Source organism: Ischnura elegans, chromosome 1 (genome assembly GCF_921293095.1).
Source record: "Ischnura elegans chromosome 1, ioIscEleg1.1, whole genome shotgun sequence".
Classification (NCBI taxonomy): domain Eukaryota; kingdom Metazoa; phylum Arthropoda; class Insecta; order Odonata; family Coenagrionidae; genus Ischnura; species Ischnura elegans.
Window position 1 is genome coordinate 95,517,155 of NC_060246.1, and position 16,912 is coordinate 95,534,066.

Genomic DNA, 16,912 nt, shown 5'->3' on the forward strand with positions numbered 1-16,912 from the left:
TCGTGATTCCTCCAAGTTCGAGGTCTCCCGGGATGAACTCCTAAGAGAAGAAAGGCTGAGGAGAGAGAGAGAGAGAAAAGGAGAGGCGAATGAAGAAGGGGGAAGGGAGAAGAAAGAGAGTGGGAGGGAGAGGAGGAGGAGAAGAGGTCGGCGGAAGATCCGTTAGGTGTCGCCCGGTGCCACCGCCAGGGGCGTAGCGGTTGCGCGAGGGTGGATGAAACAGGCGTGCGTCAGTCTCCTCGACTCACACCACACAGCACGAAGCAGCCGTCGCGTATCGGCAGTGTAGCATGTGGCTCGCGAGGTTCAGGACGTTCGGCTGCGGGCCACGGGTCTCGTTAGCTCGCTACCCCGCAACCAAGTTGTCCGCGCGGCGGAGGAGCTCGGCGGCTGCCGCGACCGCCACCGCCGCCTTCCCCGTGGATCGCCGCCGGGACGTCGTCCTCCAGCCCTTCGAGGAGGTCCCGTCGCCCAGGGGACTGCCCGTCGTGGGCACGACGTTCAGCCTGCTGGCGGCCGGGGGATATCCCAAGCTGCACGAGTACGTGGACGCGAGGCACAAGGCCCTGGGGGGCGTCTACAAGGAAGCCATCGGCCCGGCTGAGGCGGTCTTCGTGGCCGACGCCCACGAGGTGCAGAAGGTGTTCAGACACGAGGGCCGCGCCCCCAGGCATCTGCTCCCGGAACCGTGGGTGCTCTACAACGAACTGTACGGTTGCAAAAGGGGGCTGTTTTTCATGTGAGTGCCGTGTGGGAATTCCTTTGATTCCTAAAAAAATTGCATAATGAGTGATCAGTGTCTCGGGTTTTGCGGCTTTGCGTGGGGTTATCTAATATCGCATTCGGTGAATTGCTAGTTATAAGCATGTTCCTATTTTTTCTATTGTATCACCTCCCAAATATTTTCAATCCTTGTTCTCATGTTTTCTGTTGGTGTAAAACCGGTGGTTGAATTTAACGGAACGGAACAAATTCGATGTAATAAGGGAGTAATAATTTCTAAGCGAAAAATATAATTCGCGAATGAAAATGCCATAGCCCAACTTCCCTATTATTATTATTATCATTTCACTGTATTTTCCCTGTTTAATCTATTCTCTGGAAATGAAAAACTGTTCATAATAAAATCTGTAACAGCGAAAATCAACGTGCGTATTAAATTGTGCATACTCTGATGTTAAAAAAAAATTTATTCGCGACATCCGGGTAAACTATAACTTCCGGAAATTCTATACATGAGTTTGTCTCTTTCTGTAATGACCTAATGGCCGTAATACAATCATTTGTATCTGGGTCGATGTTAGAAAACTAGTGGAAGCTTCACGTGCTTTTGGCGTCATTATTGCGAATAGCTTAGAACGTCTTTCTTTCTGGTCGGTGGCCGGATCTTCCGTAAACAAAGGCTATTTTGACTCAAAATTGTGAATGTTATGGGGGTTTCCTTAGCTCATGTGTGGAAACCTAGTGAATTTGGAAAACAAAGATCTATGTGTGTGTTAAGGACAGTCCCGAAATAACCTCATTTTTGCGTGACTTGCATCTTGGAATCCGGATTCAAGATAATGAGAGTGGAATTTAAATCTAGTACGGGGCTCTCTAAAGAATTTCATATATTTCAACCACCCTACCCCAGGAGGAGTTAGACATCATTACATATGAAGTAATAATTTTCTGAATTCTCGCTGGAGAATGTTTGCGTCTTGCTAAGTTTACTTGTCGACGCAAAACTTGAGCGTCTTAACTCTTGTTACCAAATTTTCCATTAAAATAGCCCATTACTCTGAATTTGATTATTATTCTATTTATATCATTATCCACTTGGCACCATGCATATCCTTTCGTCGACTCGGTCGTGAGAAGTCGAACGAATTCATCGTATTTGCACAGGGTGCCGCTTTCCGGACGCACCCTAGCATGAATTCATTTGCGCAAGTTATTTCGTCTGCGCGATGAATTATTTACGCCACGTGCATCCCCGAGAGAGCGCGCGCGCGAATGCATGCATCGCGTATCTCGAGAAAACGTGACTCCTTCCTTTTAATCGTGAATGCACCCCTTCGGCAGCGATTTCTTGGATGGGGGTTGATAGGGAATCGGGATTTGTGGGAGGAGATATTAGTGAAAGTGGCTAACTTTCACGAAAGAAAGTAATCCCTTTTACTTGCTCTGTATTTGGGGGTATGATTCCTTTCTCATTGCCGCAAGTGAAGAGATTGCAGTCCTCTTATGGTGACTACATTTTTTGTTTTAATCCGAAGAATTCCTCTAGATTGATGGGCACGGCTCGATTTTAAGTTCGATGTCTATGAGTGGAAGTTTAATACATTAAATGGGATTCTAATGTGTGAAATTCCATGTTGTAACATAAATAACAAGATCGGCATTCCTTTTCACATGATGAGCATATGAAAATGGATTGAGCACGATTTAACTTAGAGGCATTTACAGCATCATGATGTGCTTATTTAATTCTGACTTTCTTGATGCCAATGATAGCTTTTGAAATAATTGCATTGCCTTATCCCTTCAGAATAGGTTTTTCCCCATTTTCTCATAACTTCAATACTTCGTATTTACAGTAGAGAAAAATTAATCTCTTTGGCGGTAATGCTTGGTAGATGCAATTGCGACTTCAATGGAGCAAAGATTCCATACTGATAGTTCATCTCGTCCTTGTTTTCGGATATTTTTTAATAATAAGTCATGAGAATCCATTCTTTGTTGTCCTGTGAGCTTGAAATGAGAATTAATATCAATCCAATATCATGATGACGAATAAGCGATTCACAGTCTTTCAATTTACATCTGTAGTCTGAAGATGGTGACTCAATAAAGTTTCAAAATCATGACCGGGCGTACAGCAGAAACAAAGGCATCTGTGAACATAATGTGAATTTTATTAATATCACTGCTTGATGTAATAACCTACTGGAATTCTCATAATCAATACCAAAATTCGCACTTTATATGAGTTGATCTCCTTTAAAATCTAGGGTGAAAATTTCCTAGTTTAACCCCCTCAAATAAAAATTTGTTACTCGGGAGAATGTCAACCCATAGGTTATCAGAAGAACCCTCTGTTACCCTTTAGGACTAAAATAACAGGCCCTAATACCATTGGCCAATCGCGAATTAGTTGCCCCCACCTATCAAAACTCTTGAGTTCCATGAAGTTATTCTCGAATCATGATAATTGTTAATTTTCCTCATAAAATGTCCAATCTCAATCAGTAATGGGTGTGATATTTGGAAATGTTTTGCTTGCGGAAGAGTGATTATTGATAATGATAGTAGAGGATCTTTTCTCTTGTTTCATCAGAGTGGAAATAATGGCCATATTACTGACTGGTGTCTCTTTATCCTCCTCGTTTTTCAGAATTATCGACTGTATAACTGTAGTGACTAAGATATACAGGCATCATCGGAGGTTATGCTAACATTCATTGACTATCATACTCTTGATTCAACGTTTGATGTTAGGAGACTTTCACGGTGGCGAACTAATTTTTGCGAAGTTGGAGCGATACTAGGGGAAGGGTTTAAGAGAGATAAAGATGTCCCACAAAAGTTTAGGTAAAATTATAAATTTAACATTGTATAGTAATACTTCAGCAGCTTCTCGAGATACATTCCTCGGTTCGTCTCATTAGCGTGCATAGCCTGTACTCTACCGAATACTGGGCTGGCCGCACTAATTAATATTGTCTTCTCTCCACTTTAAAGAACGCTGTTAAGGTTTTTATTTAGGACCATAATTGCCTCCACCAGGTGAAACTATTCGAATTTTGAAAACTCAAGCCGAAGAATTATTAATAAGGATGCGATTTCGTTTGCGATGCGTCCCAAATAATGGAATAAACGTCCACGCATTAGAATTTTATTTTCATGGAAGCCATGTTACTTCCTGCAAATCATGGGATTTTACGTAGCTCATAATTACGTTTCCTTCGATTGAATTTTAAAATGCATGGTTGTTATTCTCGTTTTGGAATGTTACTGTTAAGTGACTAATATCCCGCAAAGAAAAAGATGAGAAGATCCTAAAAGCTACCGGTGTTAGTGGAGATGGCATGTTATATTATGCTGTCAAAATTCATGATGACCACTTGACTACATCATGTCACTGATTTGAGCGGCGGGATGTTGTGACTCGATTCATTCCTGTAATCGTGGAACCGTGTTCTTTTGTCTCGATCGTGTTTGGTGTACGCGGCATGAATGTAAAACCCAGTGTACGTTGATTCTACGAGGTCTCTGCCACGGCATTTGCCAAGGAATCCATCTGCGCAACTTGTCTACCCTGCTGGCTGCGAATGTTTACATAATCGCGGTAATTAGGTCGGAACCTGGGCCACCCACCGATATGGGGCTGTTCCCGTAACGGAATATATTTCGCTCATTTATTGTCAGTTATTTCATTATAATTTGCCAAATTTCATATTAAATGTCAAACTTACTTTATGAAAATACTATTTATGGATTTCCTGCAATTCTGGTTTCTTAGGTTCGCGATGTTTTCGATGCGTGCGTAATTTCCGCCTTGGGTTGCGGAGGTCATCGCGTCTGTGCTTTGCCGCGCGGCGGAAAACGGCGTTTAAAAATTGAGGAGGTTGTTTGAAAGAATTTTCGCCAACTTTCAAACGAGGAAAAACATGAGCGTGGACGTATTTGTCCCCGTGAGAACACGTAATACATTCACGAGAGCAAGGTCATGGCCAAGGACTTGAATGCCGCAACGGCACTAAGGAGGCCACTCGTTATTTCAATGTCATCCAGCTCAATGATTTAGCGCATTTGTTTATTAATGGCGGGAATATGATTGGAATAGTCGAAGAACTCGCTGTGAAATTTCACCGTTATGAATCTAATTCGAAGAGAATGCAGTACTTTTTTATTTCTCTTGCAAATAACGTGGGGCACTTCAAGCCCTTTTCAGGGAAGTAGAAATATGGATGCCCAATTGGGATTAAATTCATGGCCACACGACTTTAAAAGATGCCGACTTTAAAAGAAACCTTGTTTTTTGTTTAAGAATAATGGATTTTCATTAGTAATTTCGTCTTTTAATTTTCTTCGTTTATTCCTGCGTTAATTTCTTTGGGTAATTGCTGAATTGTCAAGATTTTTTGAAATATTTACTTCTTGCTGGCAATCAATAAACTATTGTACACTTGGACCACCTTAATGATTTGGGTTAATTCTAGAACTCAGCCGAGTAGCCGCTCATTTGCCGGTCTGGTAATGCTCCGAGAGTTCTCTTTCCACGGTTCAGCAACCTCGAGGATACGTAACGTTATTCCAGCATACATTCGAAAAATGTCTTGGGAGGAATACATTATTACGTGAAGTAGGTCTTCATTATATGGTGTATCTCGGCAGCATCTCATAATAATAAGTGACTCATTCTGGAAGGTTTAATGTCCTCCCAGATGAAACGGGATGAAGTGGAATAATACGACGGCTCTCCCCTTACTACTTTTTTGAATGAAATAACGGGAGTGCTTGTCCGACGTGGAGTGTGGGAACCGCCGGTGAAGAGAGCTTCGCAGAACATTTTATTTTAGGTGAAATGCCTCCTCTCGGAAGGAGTATTTAGGAATAAAGTATTTTCGTTTCAAAAACTTGTTCGATAGCCAGCTAAATATTAGTAATGGATCATAAGTACCGTTTACTTGCTCTACATAAACATACAGTAGCTACTAGATACCTCAGATCTTGTGAAAAAGATATTTATTTCGATTTATTCGAAAGTATATCACCTATCCACGTCAAAAAATACTCTTGATTAATGGAGAATAATAGTATTTGTTTATGAATAATTATAGCACTTTATAACCTATCAAACCTGGGCTTATTTCCGTCGAAAAGAAACCAATACATTTTGTGCTTTCACTGCGACCGTTCAATGCGCGTTTCAAGATGAAACATAGCCACTAAAAATTCTTGTCTTCTTATGCCATTGACGTAATTTTGTCTAACGGATTCCGTTATTTGAATGGTCATGTATGCTGAACTAGACATTTTGAAAATACGTGGAGCTCTTCGACATTGTTTTCATTTCCACTTATTCCTTCTATCGCCTCTCCGTAGAACAACGAGGCATTCTAAATATCTTGAACGTTAAATTGCCGTAGTACTCGATGATGGAGATGACTTAACCATGCTAGCAGAATTTCAACAAAATCATCATTCAGAAAAAAAGATAAAAAAATATATTCCGCGAAACTGAAGTGTCTTCGCGAGGGTAAGCGACAGCGATTTTTTTTACTTAGCTAAAAATGCTCAGTCTCTCGCTAGATGGACAACAGAGTGTGTGAAATATTTTCCCGATATCTCTCCCCGCTTGGGGAATTCCTTCTCTGCGGGCCCTCGTAAATTTTCGTTTGAATTGTTTGCGTAAGATGGATTTTCGACCCTTCTCCGAATCTATTGCTGCTTCCGTTGAAAAGAGGTCCCCGGCTTTAGTTGAGGGGCAATGCTTCCTTGCCCACTCCTCTTCTCTATTGGAGTGGAAAAGTGGGTAGCAGCAGGAGCACAAGTGGGGTGGGCCAACAGTATTCATTCGTTTGTGCCTCGGACATTCGGAGTCGAGGTTTTTCTTCCACGGTGGGATGGGGTAGGGTTTCGACCCAGCGGAAGACCTTGAAGGAGAGAAAAAGGGGAGATCTCTTCTAGCTGGTCGCTTGGTTGCGTGGGTGGGTCGGAATAGGTGAGTGAAGTTTGGGAGAGAAGAAGTCGGCATAGAGAATTGGAGACCCCTTCAGTCCCCTCCTTCAGCTTTCTTCTTTCGGATGACAGGGGGAGGGAGGAAGAGCGGACAGGACCGGCCAGTGTTGTGTACCGCGACTGATTGCGGCAAAGCTACCGACTTAACATTCCGGTTGATCGTTCGTTCCCTGTTGCCATGGCAGTGGCCGGCCGGGGGAGAGCCGAGTGCTCGCGGCCATCCCCGACTTTATATATCCGGGATGTCTCACGTGCCGATCCGTGGGACCTGATATCACTTCATCGCCTGGCTGTTGCACATTCCTCACCCGCGGAACTCCAAGAAAAGACGCTCGAAGTTCGAACATTTTGGGCTAAATTGAGTGGGAACTTCTTCCCTCCACATTTCGATGGCTAAGTGCTAACAACACGTATCTCAAAAATAGCAACTTTTCAGGAGAGCAAAATAAAGTTAATTTTTTTTACTTGTACTCTGCAATTAAAAACCAAAAGTTCATAAAACTGAAAAAGAAGCATTTATTTCCAAACAACAAGTCGTTTCCTGCTTGTAATTTATTTTTTAACGTTATTACTTTTTGTTTAAGATACCTCTTTCAAACCGGCCGAATAAGTGATACGTGTTGTTATAACTTAGCCATCGCTTTCGCGAAAATCTCGACCTGTTGCATGCTAGTATTTTTTGGAGAATCATTCTACACTTCAGTTTCAGGGAGATTGCTAGCCGTTTCTTTTTTACAATTTTAAATAAATTGCGGAAGAAATTGCCCATATTTAAAACAACCTATTGGAATGCTAAACATGCACTTTGAAACAGCTCTAGAAGTGATATCTTATTTGAAAAATTTCCTTTGTTACCGATAGTATACGCACTTTTCATTGAGTTAGAGTTCACATGTAGCCCGCTGATATTTTTGAGAATCAATATACTATTCTGCTTCAGAGAGATGACCACGTGTTTTTTAAAAACTATTTTTCATCTAATTGCGGGATATATTGCCCATATTCTTAAGCAGGCTCTTGGAAGCACTTTGAGCGGTAAAGTATTTGAAAAATATGCACGTCAAAAAAGCTCCAAAACTGATTTCTTGTTTCAAAGTATTCCTTTGTGACTGAAAGTATATCGATGGCTGAGTTCTAACAACACTTATCTCAGAAATAGCAACTTTTCAGAAGAGCAAAAAACTATTATTTTTTCCTAATTGTACGCTATAATTAAAAACCAAAAAGTCACAAAACTGAAAAAGAAGCATACACTTGCCAAGAAAGAGTTGTTTTTTACTTGAATTTTATTTTTCAACGTTATTACACTTTGCTATTTATTTATTAGTTATTAAGAGACCTGTGTCAAACCAATCAAATTTCGAGATACGTGTTGTTAGAACTTAGGCATCGATATGCACTTTAAATCGAGTTAACTTTCGATGCGTTTCCCGTCAACCAAGGCCTTTTTTGTATTTATTCTAGTAAATACTATTCTTATATTGTTTTTATTGTACTGTGGTTGTTCACAAAAAATTCCATGCATAGAGTCAGACTTGCGTTTGTACAACCTACGAAGTCTATGCGTAGAAAAAATGCAGTTTACAAATAAAATAAAATTGGCGCAGGTACCAACAACTGGTAAAAGAAGGCACAAAGATCATGATAAATTTGAAACTCAAATCACCACACCATTCTAATGCCGGAGTTATTCGTAGTCCAATGCAGCTGCTGAAGTACAAAATTTGTTTGGGAGATGCAGACTCAAAACAGTTTAGTTAGTGTCCATTTGAAAATATGCGAATTGCATACGTCCACATTCTTGGTACCATAAATTTGCTCGAATGCACATAAAGTTGTCATCTATGAAAAGGCAACCTTTTTTCAATCGTGCTAGAGGTAAATGTTAAATCATATTGTCGCAGTGGAGCTCCTTATACTTAGAGTTTCCTTCCTATTTCAAGTTATCGAATGAACCTTAAAATATCTCATTTTCCGGAATATAAGTATTTCTCGAGAATTTCATGTCTTCCACTGAGCCCACCACCCTATGGGCATGGGGAATTTTCGCACTCTTCCTTTCTAATTCACATTCACCTGGAATTATCATCTCTCCTAGCTCTTGCCACGAGCGAGTTATAGCCGGAGTCCACGCATAGCTACCATCTTCAGTAAATTCACAAGAGCTATGTTAAAATAATGCATGCGCTTGGAACAAATCTAAGGCTCTCATAGTAGTTTCTATACCCTGAGGTATCTTAAGGGCAATACATTGTCCATTTAGTTGATTATGTCTGGAAAAATTATTGAGAAAGGGAAACATTTTTAGTTAATGCAATGGATCTCAATCAACACTCACTTAAATCGTTTATGATCTCAATTTGATCTTTCATCGAGACTGAAAAAATGTTGTACTTCCTCCACTTATCATTCGCCCTCGCAATAAGTGGTCTGATTCCACGATATCCGTAAGGCACGTCATATTCAAAAATATTTGCTTCTTACCTTCAGCTGGAGGAACCAATAGTTTAACTTTAAATTCTGTTTTTAGCATAGCGTGAGCTTACAACCTTAGCGTAGCGTATCGTGTTTTTTGGTTTGGAGACTGCCGAGAAAACACTGTGATGACGTAAAGTATTATTATTATTTGCATTAGAAAAGTGTCGGAAATGTGTCATTGGGTATAAATCCTAAAATGAGAACGTGTTAGGTGATTCACTCTATTGTAAACAGATAAATAGCTAAGGCTATTTAATTTAATTTTTTTCTTTAGATTCAAAGTTTTCTATGCGTATAATAAATTACAGTTAGAGGTGTTGTAAAACTTAACGGGAGCTAGCGCTTTTCTCAGCTACTTCTTGATGTCCGTGCGATATGCATTTCAATTGAAGCTGACCTTAGCGAAGGACTCAGAGCGGTGAGCCTTACCGACGTCTTCAAATATATCCATGGAGCCCACGAACGGAAATGGTTTCGATACTTTTCCTCCGGAAGCCAGTCATCGAATAACAAATGAGCGTATATTTACCGGAATATAATACAATTCTGATTCTTCATACGCATTTTCCAATGTTCTGCTAGCTCTACCCCGGTTTTTATGCCTTTCCACGGAAAAATCTCGGGTGCGTTTGTATCACTCCCGAAATTACAACTGTCTTAGTAGTTTATTGTGTTCCGCCTCGAGGGAGCTGAGGATTGATGATAATTCTTTTTGCTGCGGCATTTAACTAGACATAATTTCACCTACTTGTTTACTATCAGTACCACATAGTCCTTTGATAAGACTATTTTTAACATACCTCTAAGATAAAGCACTAGTTTACTTCTTCCTCCCAATTTTATTCGTGTATTTTCTATGGTATCTCTTCCTCCCCTATCGTCCGTTAATGACGTCTTCTATTTATGTTCTTGATTTTATTGCTGAATTTTTCAATCACATTCCTTAATTTCTTCTGGTCAAAATTTTCATTTTGATTTCATATTTTATGGAAACTACTACTTATGTTAACTTTTATCAATATCTGTTTCATGTTTATTCAGTGACTTTCCATTAATTATACTAGTTTTACTCGGGAAAATACGTATTACGATTTATTTAATTGCTCGTGTAGTTGCAATGCTTACGTCGTCTTCAAGGTCCAATACATATTTTTCTCTCCTGTTTCTTAACATTTTCTTAAGGACAATTAGTTTTTGTGTCTATAATTTTTTTTAAAACGTTGATATTTCTTGACGAATTTAGCTTATTAAAATCTCTCGGTAATATATTAAGGATGTGGTATTTTATTTTTAATCTTTCTAAGTTGATTTCTTTTAGTTCAATCCTGGTATTAGAATGATTTTACCTAGTTAAAACTAGAAGTTAGGATCTCTACCTATTTATTAGTAGATTTTTGTCTCCAGAAATTTTATTGTGTTCTCTCTCTTAATAACCCTATATGGTGGGAAATTAATTGGCTCGATTATTCTGTAGTTTTCCATAATTTTTCAATTACATTACCCTCTGTTTGCGAGGATTTCCTTGGCATCAGTAGAAATATGGGTATCACTTTTTTTATAATTCCTTAAACTTTGAATTATTTTTACGCATGCGAAAAATATACTTTGAGGTACATTATTGGTCGCACATTTTATATGGTTCTTAAGCAAATTTTCACAAGAGATAATCCATTGAATTTTGCTGTCGCGTTTCTATATAATCGATTATTAGTGAGACTCAGCACCAACGAGGATTTATAATTTTAAAAATTATTTTCATAACTCAAGACGTAGTATAGTGGTTAAAATACAGATATTTACTATGCTACTAAAATGTTAGGAAAGTTCAATATGAGAAAGAACGTACAAAGGGAATATGCGACTCCCTTTACGTAAGTTGTAACTGGGCCCATCTGATCCTTCGCCTCCATATTGTTTTGATTCCATGTTTCATCAAATTATTTAAATTTCAACCCCCTTGTTGCTGGGAATCTTGGGACTTCGTATGATTGTGGGATTGCCTGTAGGCCGGGATATATGCTTTCGTATTGTATGGTTATCAAATATCCATACCGCTGCGCCTTTTCTTCCGCATTTCTGGGTTTATCGTTGTTAATGCTTTCGATTCCTCTCCTTCCTATTCCTGAGGCGTCTTCAGATCTAATGCGGGAATATGCCTCTAGGATTGGAGAGGCGTCATCTATATTAACAAAAACAAGACCGGCAACCCGGAAGAGAAGCCCGGTGACTTCAACGAGCAAATTTTGATTGATAGATATCTACAATTGCCCAGCTTGGTTTATGAAATAAGAAGGAAATCTATTTTTAAGGGTCTACTCCTATGTAATTACTGTTTCCCTTCGCCATTCATTTTTTGGTTAGTTAATTCATAGTAAGTGATTATATAATTGGTTATTTTATTTAATTTCACTATGGTATTTAGAGCGATGCGGTTCTTTGATGTTCCTTGATTTTGTATTTAAACGGATTCGTGTGTAGAAACTTGCTCTGAAGCTGAGAAAATAATATTGAAATGAGATATTCACTTAGGGAGATTACAAAATTTGTTTAATAATTTCGTAAGGTATTTTTTTAGCTGTTCCATAGCATTTTATAACCTATATAGTATTACTTCCACGGATACAACCATTGCGTACTGAAATAATTTGAGTTTCGATTTGGAATGCTTTGAAAATGTACTTTTTAAATGCTGGAAACTATTGGTGCTCGCGTATTTGCGATTCCATTTTAGAATCGGTATTATATTTTTTCTTCAAGAAGTGCAGATTGTTAGGGGTGATTGACCAGCATAAATTAATCAGTTTTCACGGAATAGAGGGACATACAATATAAATGACAACGAAAACGAATTCTATGCTAGACTTCCTGAGGCCAATTTGAGCGCTGCATTTAGAAAGCGAATGGTGACGACCACAAATCAATCGGCGGTGCAAGGCGTTGGATTGTGCAGATAAGGTCCCGCAGCGAAGGGAGGAGAAAAGGCAGTGCCCGACAGAATACGACGCAAATCATTCGCGTGAGGAATGCGGAAAAGGCTTAGCTGTAAAAGACGCCGAATGGCTGGCCGGTGGGACACCCGAGGATGTTGTCCACTGTTCCAGTTGACCTGTGCGTGCCCGCGGAGAAGTTGGGATGGGAAGTTGAGAGATAAGCACGCTATTGGCGGGGCAAGCTCCTATTTCAAAACTGTTCGTGTTTTAATCAGACTTAGAATTATGGGAAATTAGGAGAGAAATCTAAGAAGGTCAGCGGACTAAGTCGATAGAATCTTGGTTATGATTATTTTTTATTTATTTTATTTTATTTTCATCACCCCGAAAACAGCTCACAGAAGGCCTTTTACATCGGGGGAAATAACGTTTAGCAATGACTATCACACACAACCATGCCCTGGATAGGTAAAAGCTATCCAGGCGGGACTCGAACCCGCGACCTTCGGTTTCGCAGGCGAGAACTTTACCCCGCCGCCACCGAGGCTTGCTTTAGGCTAAGGATTAGAATGCGGAGGAAGGAATAGGGGTTAATAAATATAAAATATGCTAGTGGACATTGTGCTTTCCTTGCAAAATCAGCTACCAAAGTCATTCCTATTACGAAGGCTGATTTTTAATGCTAACGAAAATGCACAAAAATATGCAACCCTATTTTTAATAAACTCGATCTGCAACTTTTAGGGCTGTGTCTTCTTTAGTGTATGCCGGGGGTTGAGCATATTTTTGAACTATCCAATGGGGTTTGAAGTTCAGATTTAATGTGATACCCCAGTAGCTACCACTGACTTTTTAGTTGGGGTGAGTTTTACGCTCAATATACTTTGCATAATGGTGCTATCCTATCGGCAGACTTCCACAAGACTTTGAGCATCCATGCTTCATTCGACGGCTGAATGAAACGGGCGAATTTCTGGTAAAAACTAATCAGGAATTGCACACGGTGCGCAAGAGCTTTGGCCCTCGCTGGAAGAGGCGTGCGTCGCCGAGAAGCGATGCGGAAGGGTTGCGACGGGGCTAGAATACCCAGAGTCGATCAGTAGAATAAGGTGCCACAACGGAAAGTGTGTAGGTGAGGAACCTCGTGTCCACGCTCGCACCAATCGTACTTATATCTTTCGGGTTCTCTTATTTCTCTCTACATTCATATTTGAGGCTTCCTTTCCTTAAAGATGGGTAATTACGCCGCGGACTTGGTGACAGATGAGACGAAAAGGGTGGAAATAAATATTGTTGTGACTCGGTTTCAACTTTCAAGTACTTATGACTGCTTGACTATGACTGCTTATGACTATGAATGATTTTTTAGAGATTTTTATTGTTCGATGAGTGCGTGAGCATTGATGATTTTTTTCTCCCAGCTAATACATTTTTTTCGGATATTTTATTTTTTGTTAGTGCTCTCGCATTTTAAAGATTTTTTTATTACATCCTGCACTTATTCTAAAATGCATGAGCACCCGTAATTTGTACTCTTAGAATCAACACGATATAGACGGATGCATTTATTGTTAATGTTTTTTATTTACTGACAAACACATATGATAATTGGGAACATGCTCAATGAATATGCTTGCGGAATGCGGATGAATAATGTTTTTTAGCTGAGATACGAGTCTTTAAAAATTACTCTTCTTCGGCTTCTTGAAATCACGACGTCATCGGAGCAACCGGCGCGTGACGTCACGGCACGGTATCCACTGACGATAGTGCGAGGAAGTGGATAGAAAATTGGTCGATGTATGGGTTCCAACGCAAATAAGGCGAAAATAATTGCTATTTCAGCGTTAGACTGCAGGTTTTGAATATTTTGGGTCGCCAAGGCGTTGTTGAAACAAAGAAAGAAGATTGTTTGGGGAGATTTGGAAAGATTAAATGAAATTAAGTAGATTTCAGATTGTGATCTACGTTTCACACTTATATCATTTGTTTAATACAATAAATGTATTTCAAGCAGCATTAAGATCTTGAAGACAAAAACGTGTGAGAACCATACAAATCGTATAAAGTGCCCATTCGCTTAGGTAACTCTGTTTCCTCGCCGGGGAAGGTTTTTGCTTGTGTCCCAAAGGACAAAAATAAGAGAAGAGAGTGGTTGATGATTTATAGAATGGAGTTAAATTCTTTATCTAAATTGTCAACGGGATATTTTTCAACGCAAGTGCACTCATGCATCAGGGTTACCGTAGGGTTTTATCGAATCACCATTTTTTCTCGGTTGGCCACCAAATTTAGGATGTAGGATGGTCACCAAATTAAGGATCACTTATTTCACTTTCTAAGCAACCCTAGAAATGAACCAATTAGCCTACTCATTACGGGATAAAAATTAAAGGAATTTAGCTGTTGGTGGCTATTCACCAGCATATAACGATTCACCAGCATGTAACGATTAAACCACAAACGAAAAAAAATGAATATACGAGAAATATGAGGGTTTTGGCAGGGTAAATGTATTTGCTATTGTGATGACCATAACATTCGCTGTATGTCAACGCAAATCCTAAAATTTCGACTCGTATTTGCCGAGTGTCTCGATTAAAAAAAAAGGAACTCGAGTAAATACAGCGTGGATAGTACTTGAAACTTATGTCTGTATCTATCAACTACTTTTTTATTCTCTTTTAACGATCATTCGGCTCTTAACTCCAGTCGATAGGAGAAAATTAAGTTAGCTCTCATGGTAGGTTACTAAATAAATACATCAGATAGACTTTCAGCGTGAAATGGTTCTATTGAATCTCGCTGGGCAGTAAATAAATATTTAAAGCATTCGTGATATAACTTTAATTAATCGCATAATTATTTACCTGCTTGCTTCTACTCCACGCATCGCGGTAGTGAAGTTGCAATCACCGTTTTTCAGGAAATCAGCCGTCATAAGGGAGTCGACCACAGGTGGACTGTCGTATTGTGCCTTCTTAAATTCCTCTAAGTCAATCTGTCCTTAGAAGAACTACTACAAATCTCGACGATGGTTATTTACTTCGATCTCTTTCAATCGAGGATCTAATCCCATAGCGAAGTGAATGGTGTACCGTGCGATGGCGTCAGAAGGTGCTTCAGGTCACGTGACTTCAAGCGATATTCCAGAACGTTTAATTAGCATTTAATGACGTCTGTGGAGTTTAGGAGAGTTTTGAATTATATAATTAGACTCGTGAGAAAATTGTCTATTCAATGAAACTTCGTGGCATGATGAACAAATTTCATGCATGTTCCCCATTCCAACACAGTCAGCACATTATTTTAACAGTTTTTACATTGAAACTTCCAGTATTTGTACCTTTTGTTGGCCTTCACATAATGACCACCATAGCTCCTTTAGCTCACGTGGATGGAAATTGAGTTTTATTTTGTCATAAATAAACCTTAGGTAAAGTGAAATAAAACCTTATTTGCCTCGGTTTGCTCAAATGAAAATTATAGATAGTGGAATCACTTTTGGAAATTGAAGTATCGGCATGTTGTCACCGCTAGTGATGTGGTGCGTTGCATAAACTTCAGCTGCTCCTATACTATGATGCAAGTTACATTGTTTTTTTCTAAAAATTATATTATTTCAGTTGTCTTGTGCAGGTCTACTGCGTATAAAACGGCCGCCGTATAAAACTGTGAAAATGTCGAATTTTTATGTTCTATTTATAGCAGTTTAAAGATAGAAAGTCAAGTGGCGATTGCCGAGAAAGTATTGGCAGAAGTAGATGTTTTTTCGAGATTGAAGAGAGAGTATTGGCGGAAGTGCTTATTCACCATCGATCAGAATGGGAGAGGAAGTATCTCCCCCTCACGACCGATGATATTTTTGTCTCATTTTGAAACCAATTACTCGTTTGAAACGTTCGATATCATCTTAATATCTTCGCAGCATATGGAGTAGACGTTTATAGCATTTTCCTGTCACAAATATTGACGTAAAATTTTCAAATTTGATATTCACGCAAATGTTGACAAAGCTCCTCTCTGCATACTATGAAAATGTGAATACAACGAACTAAGGTTTACGCGAATATTTTTTTGTCTCGACTAGTTGGCCTTTAGTAATGCGTCCTTTTAAGATGCAATCTGAATTACGTTGGGGGTTGACGAAAAGTTCGTATTACTACAATTCAAATTAAGGGAAAAAATATACAAATTTACGAATATAAGACAAATATTAGAACCTATTGACTAACCGTGACTCAATGAAACCGATTCATGCTGTAATTGACAATACTGCCTTTGTTGTTCAACATAAAAATGAATTCTTAGCAACCAGTGTTTCAAAGTTTCATGATGCCTGACGATAAATGAATACCTTAAGACTCTGGTTGCTTAATAAGGATCTGGTTGTTTTTTTTATGTGGTACAACAACATCAGATTAGTCATTCACATATCGAGGTATTTGAGACAACCGTCGCGTTATGTTTAAATGGGTAACCTAAGTAATTTGACTTTAAACAAAAAATCATTTTCTAATTACTCAAGACGTTTTAAGGTGATTCTATATTTTATTTTTATCGCGATTATTTTCATGTAGTTTTTCAATGGATTTTTGTCAAATGTACTTTTTCTACTTGTAAATTTTTTTTGTCAGTGTTTAGACAAGTAATGCCATGAAATACTGAGTAACAATTCAGATTTTCAAACTCTATATCCAATATAAAGCGAAACACGAAAACACTTTTTTTCGTAACGTCAGTCCATGAAGTACAGTTATATTCTATTTTGAAGTTTT

General features: G+C 39.1%; 1 protein-coding gene across 1 annotated transcript in view; it reads left to right on the forward strand.

Annotated features, from left to right (window-relative positions):
- The first annotated feature begins 209 nt into the window (after window positions 1–209).
- Window positions 210–16,912, forward strand: part of LOC124166740 (cytochrome P450 315a1, mitochondrial) — a 39,894-nt gene continuing 23,191 nt past the window's right edge. Inside the window, exon 1 of the mRNA XM_046544413.1 lies at window positions 210–739. Coding sequence (XP_046400369.1) covers window positions 291–739 — 449 coding nt within the window. The 5' untranslated portion in view covers window positions 210–290. The remainder of the gene's footprint in view (window positions 740–16,912) is intronic.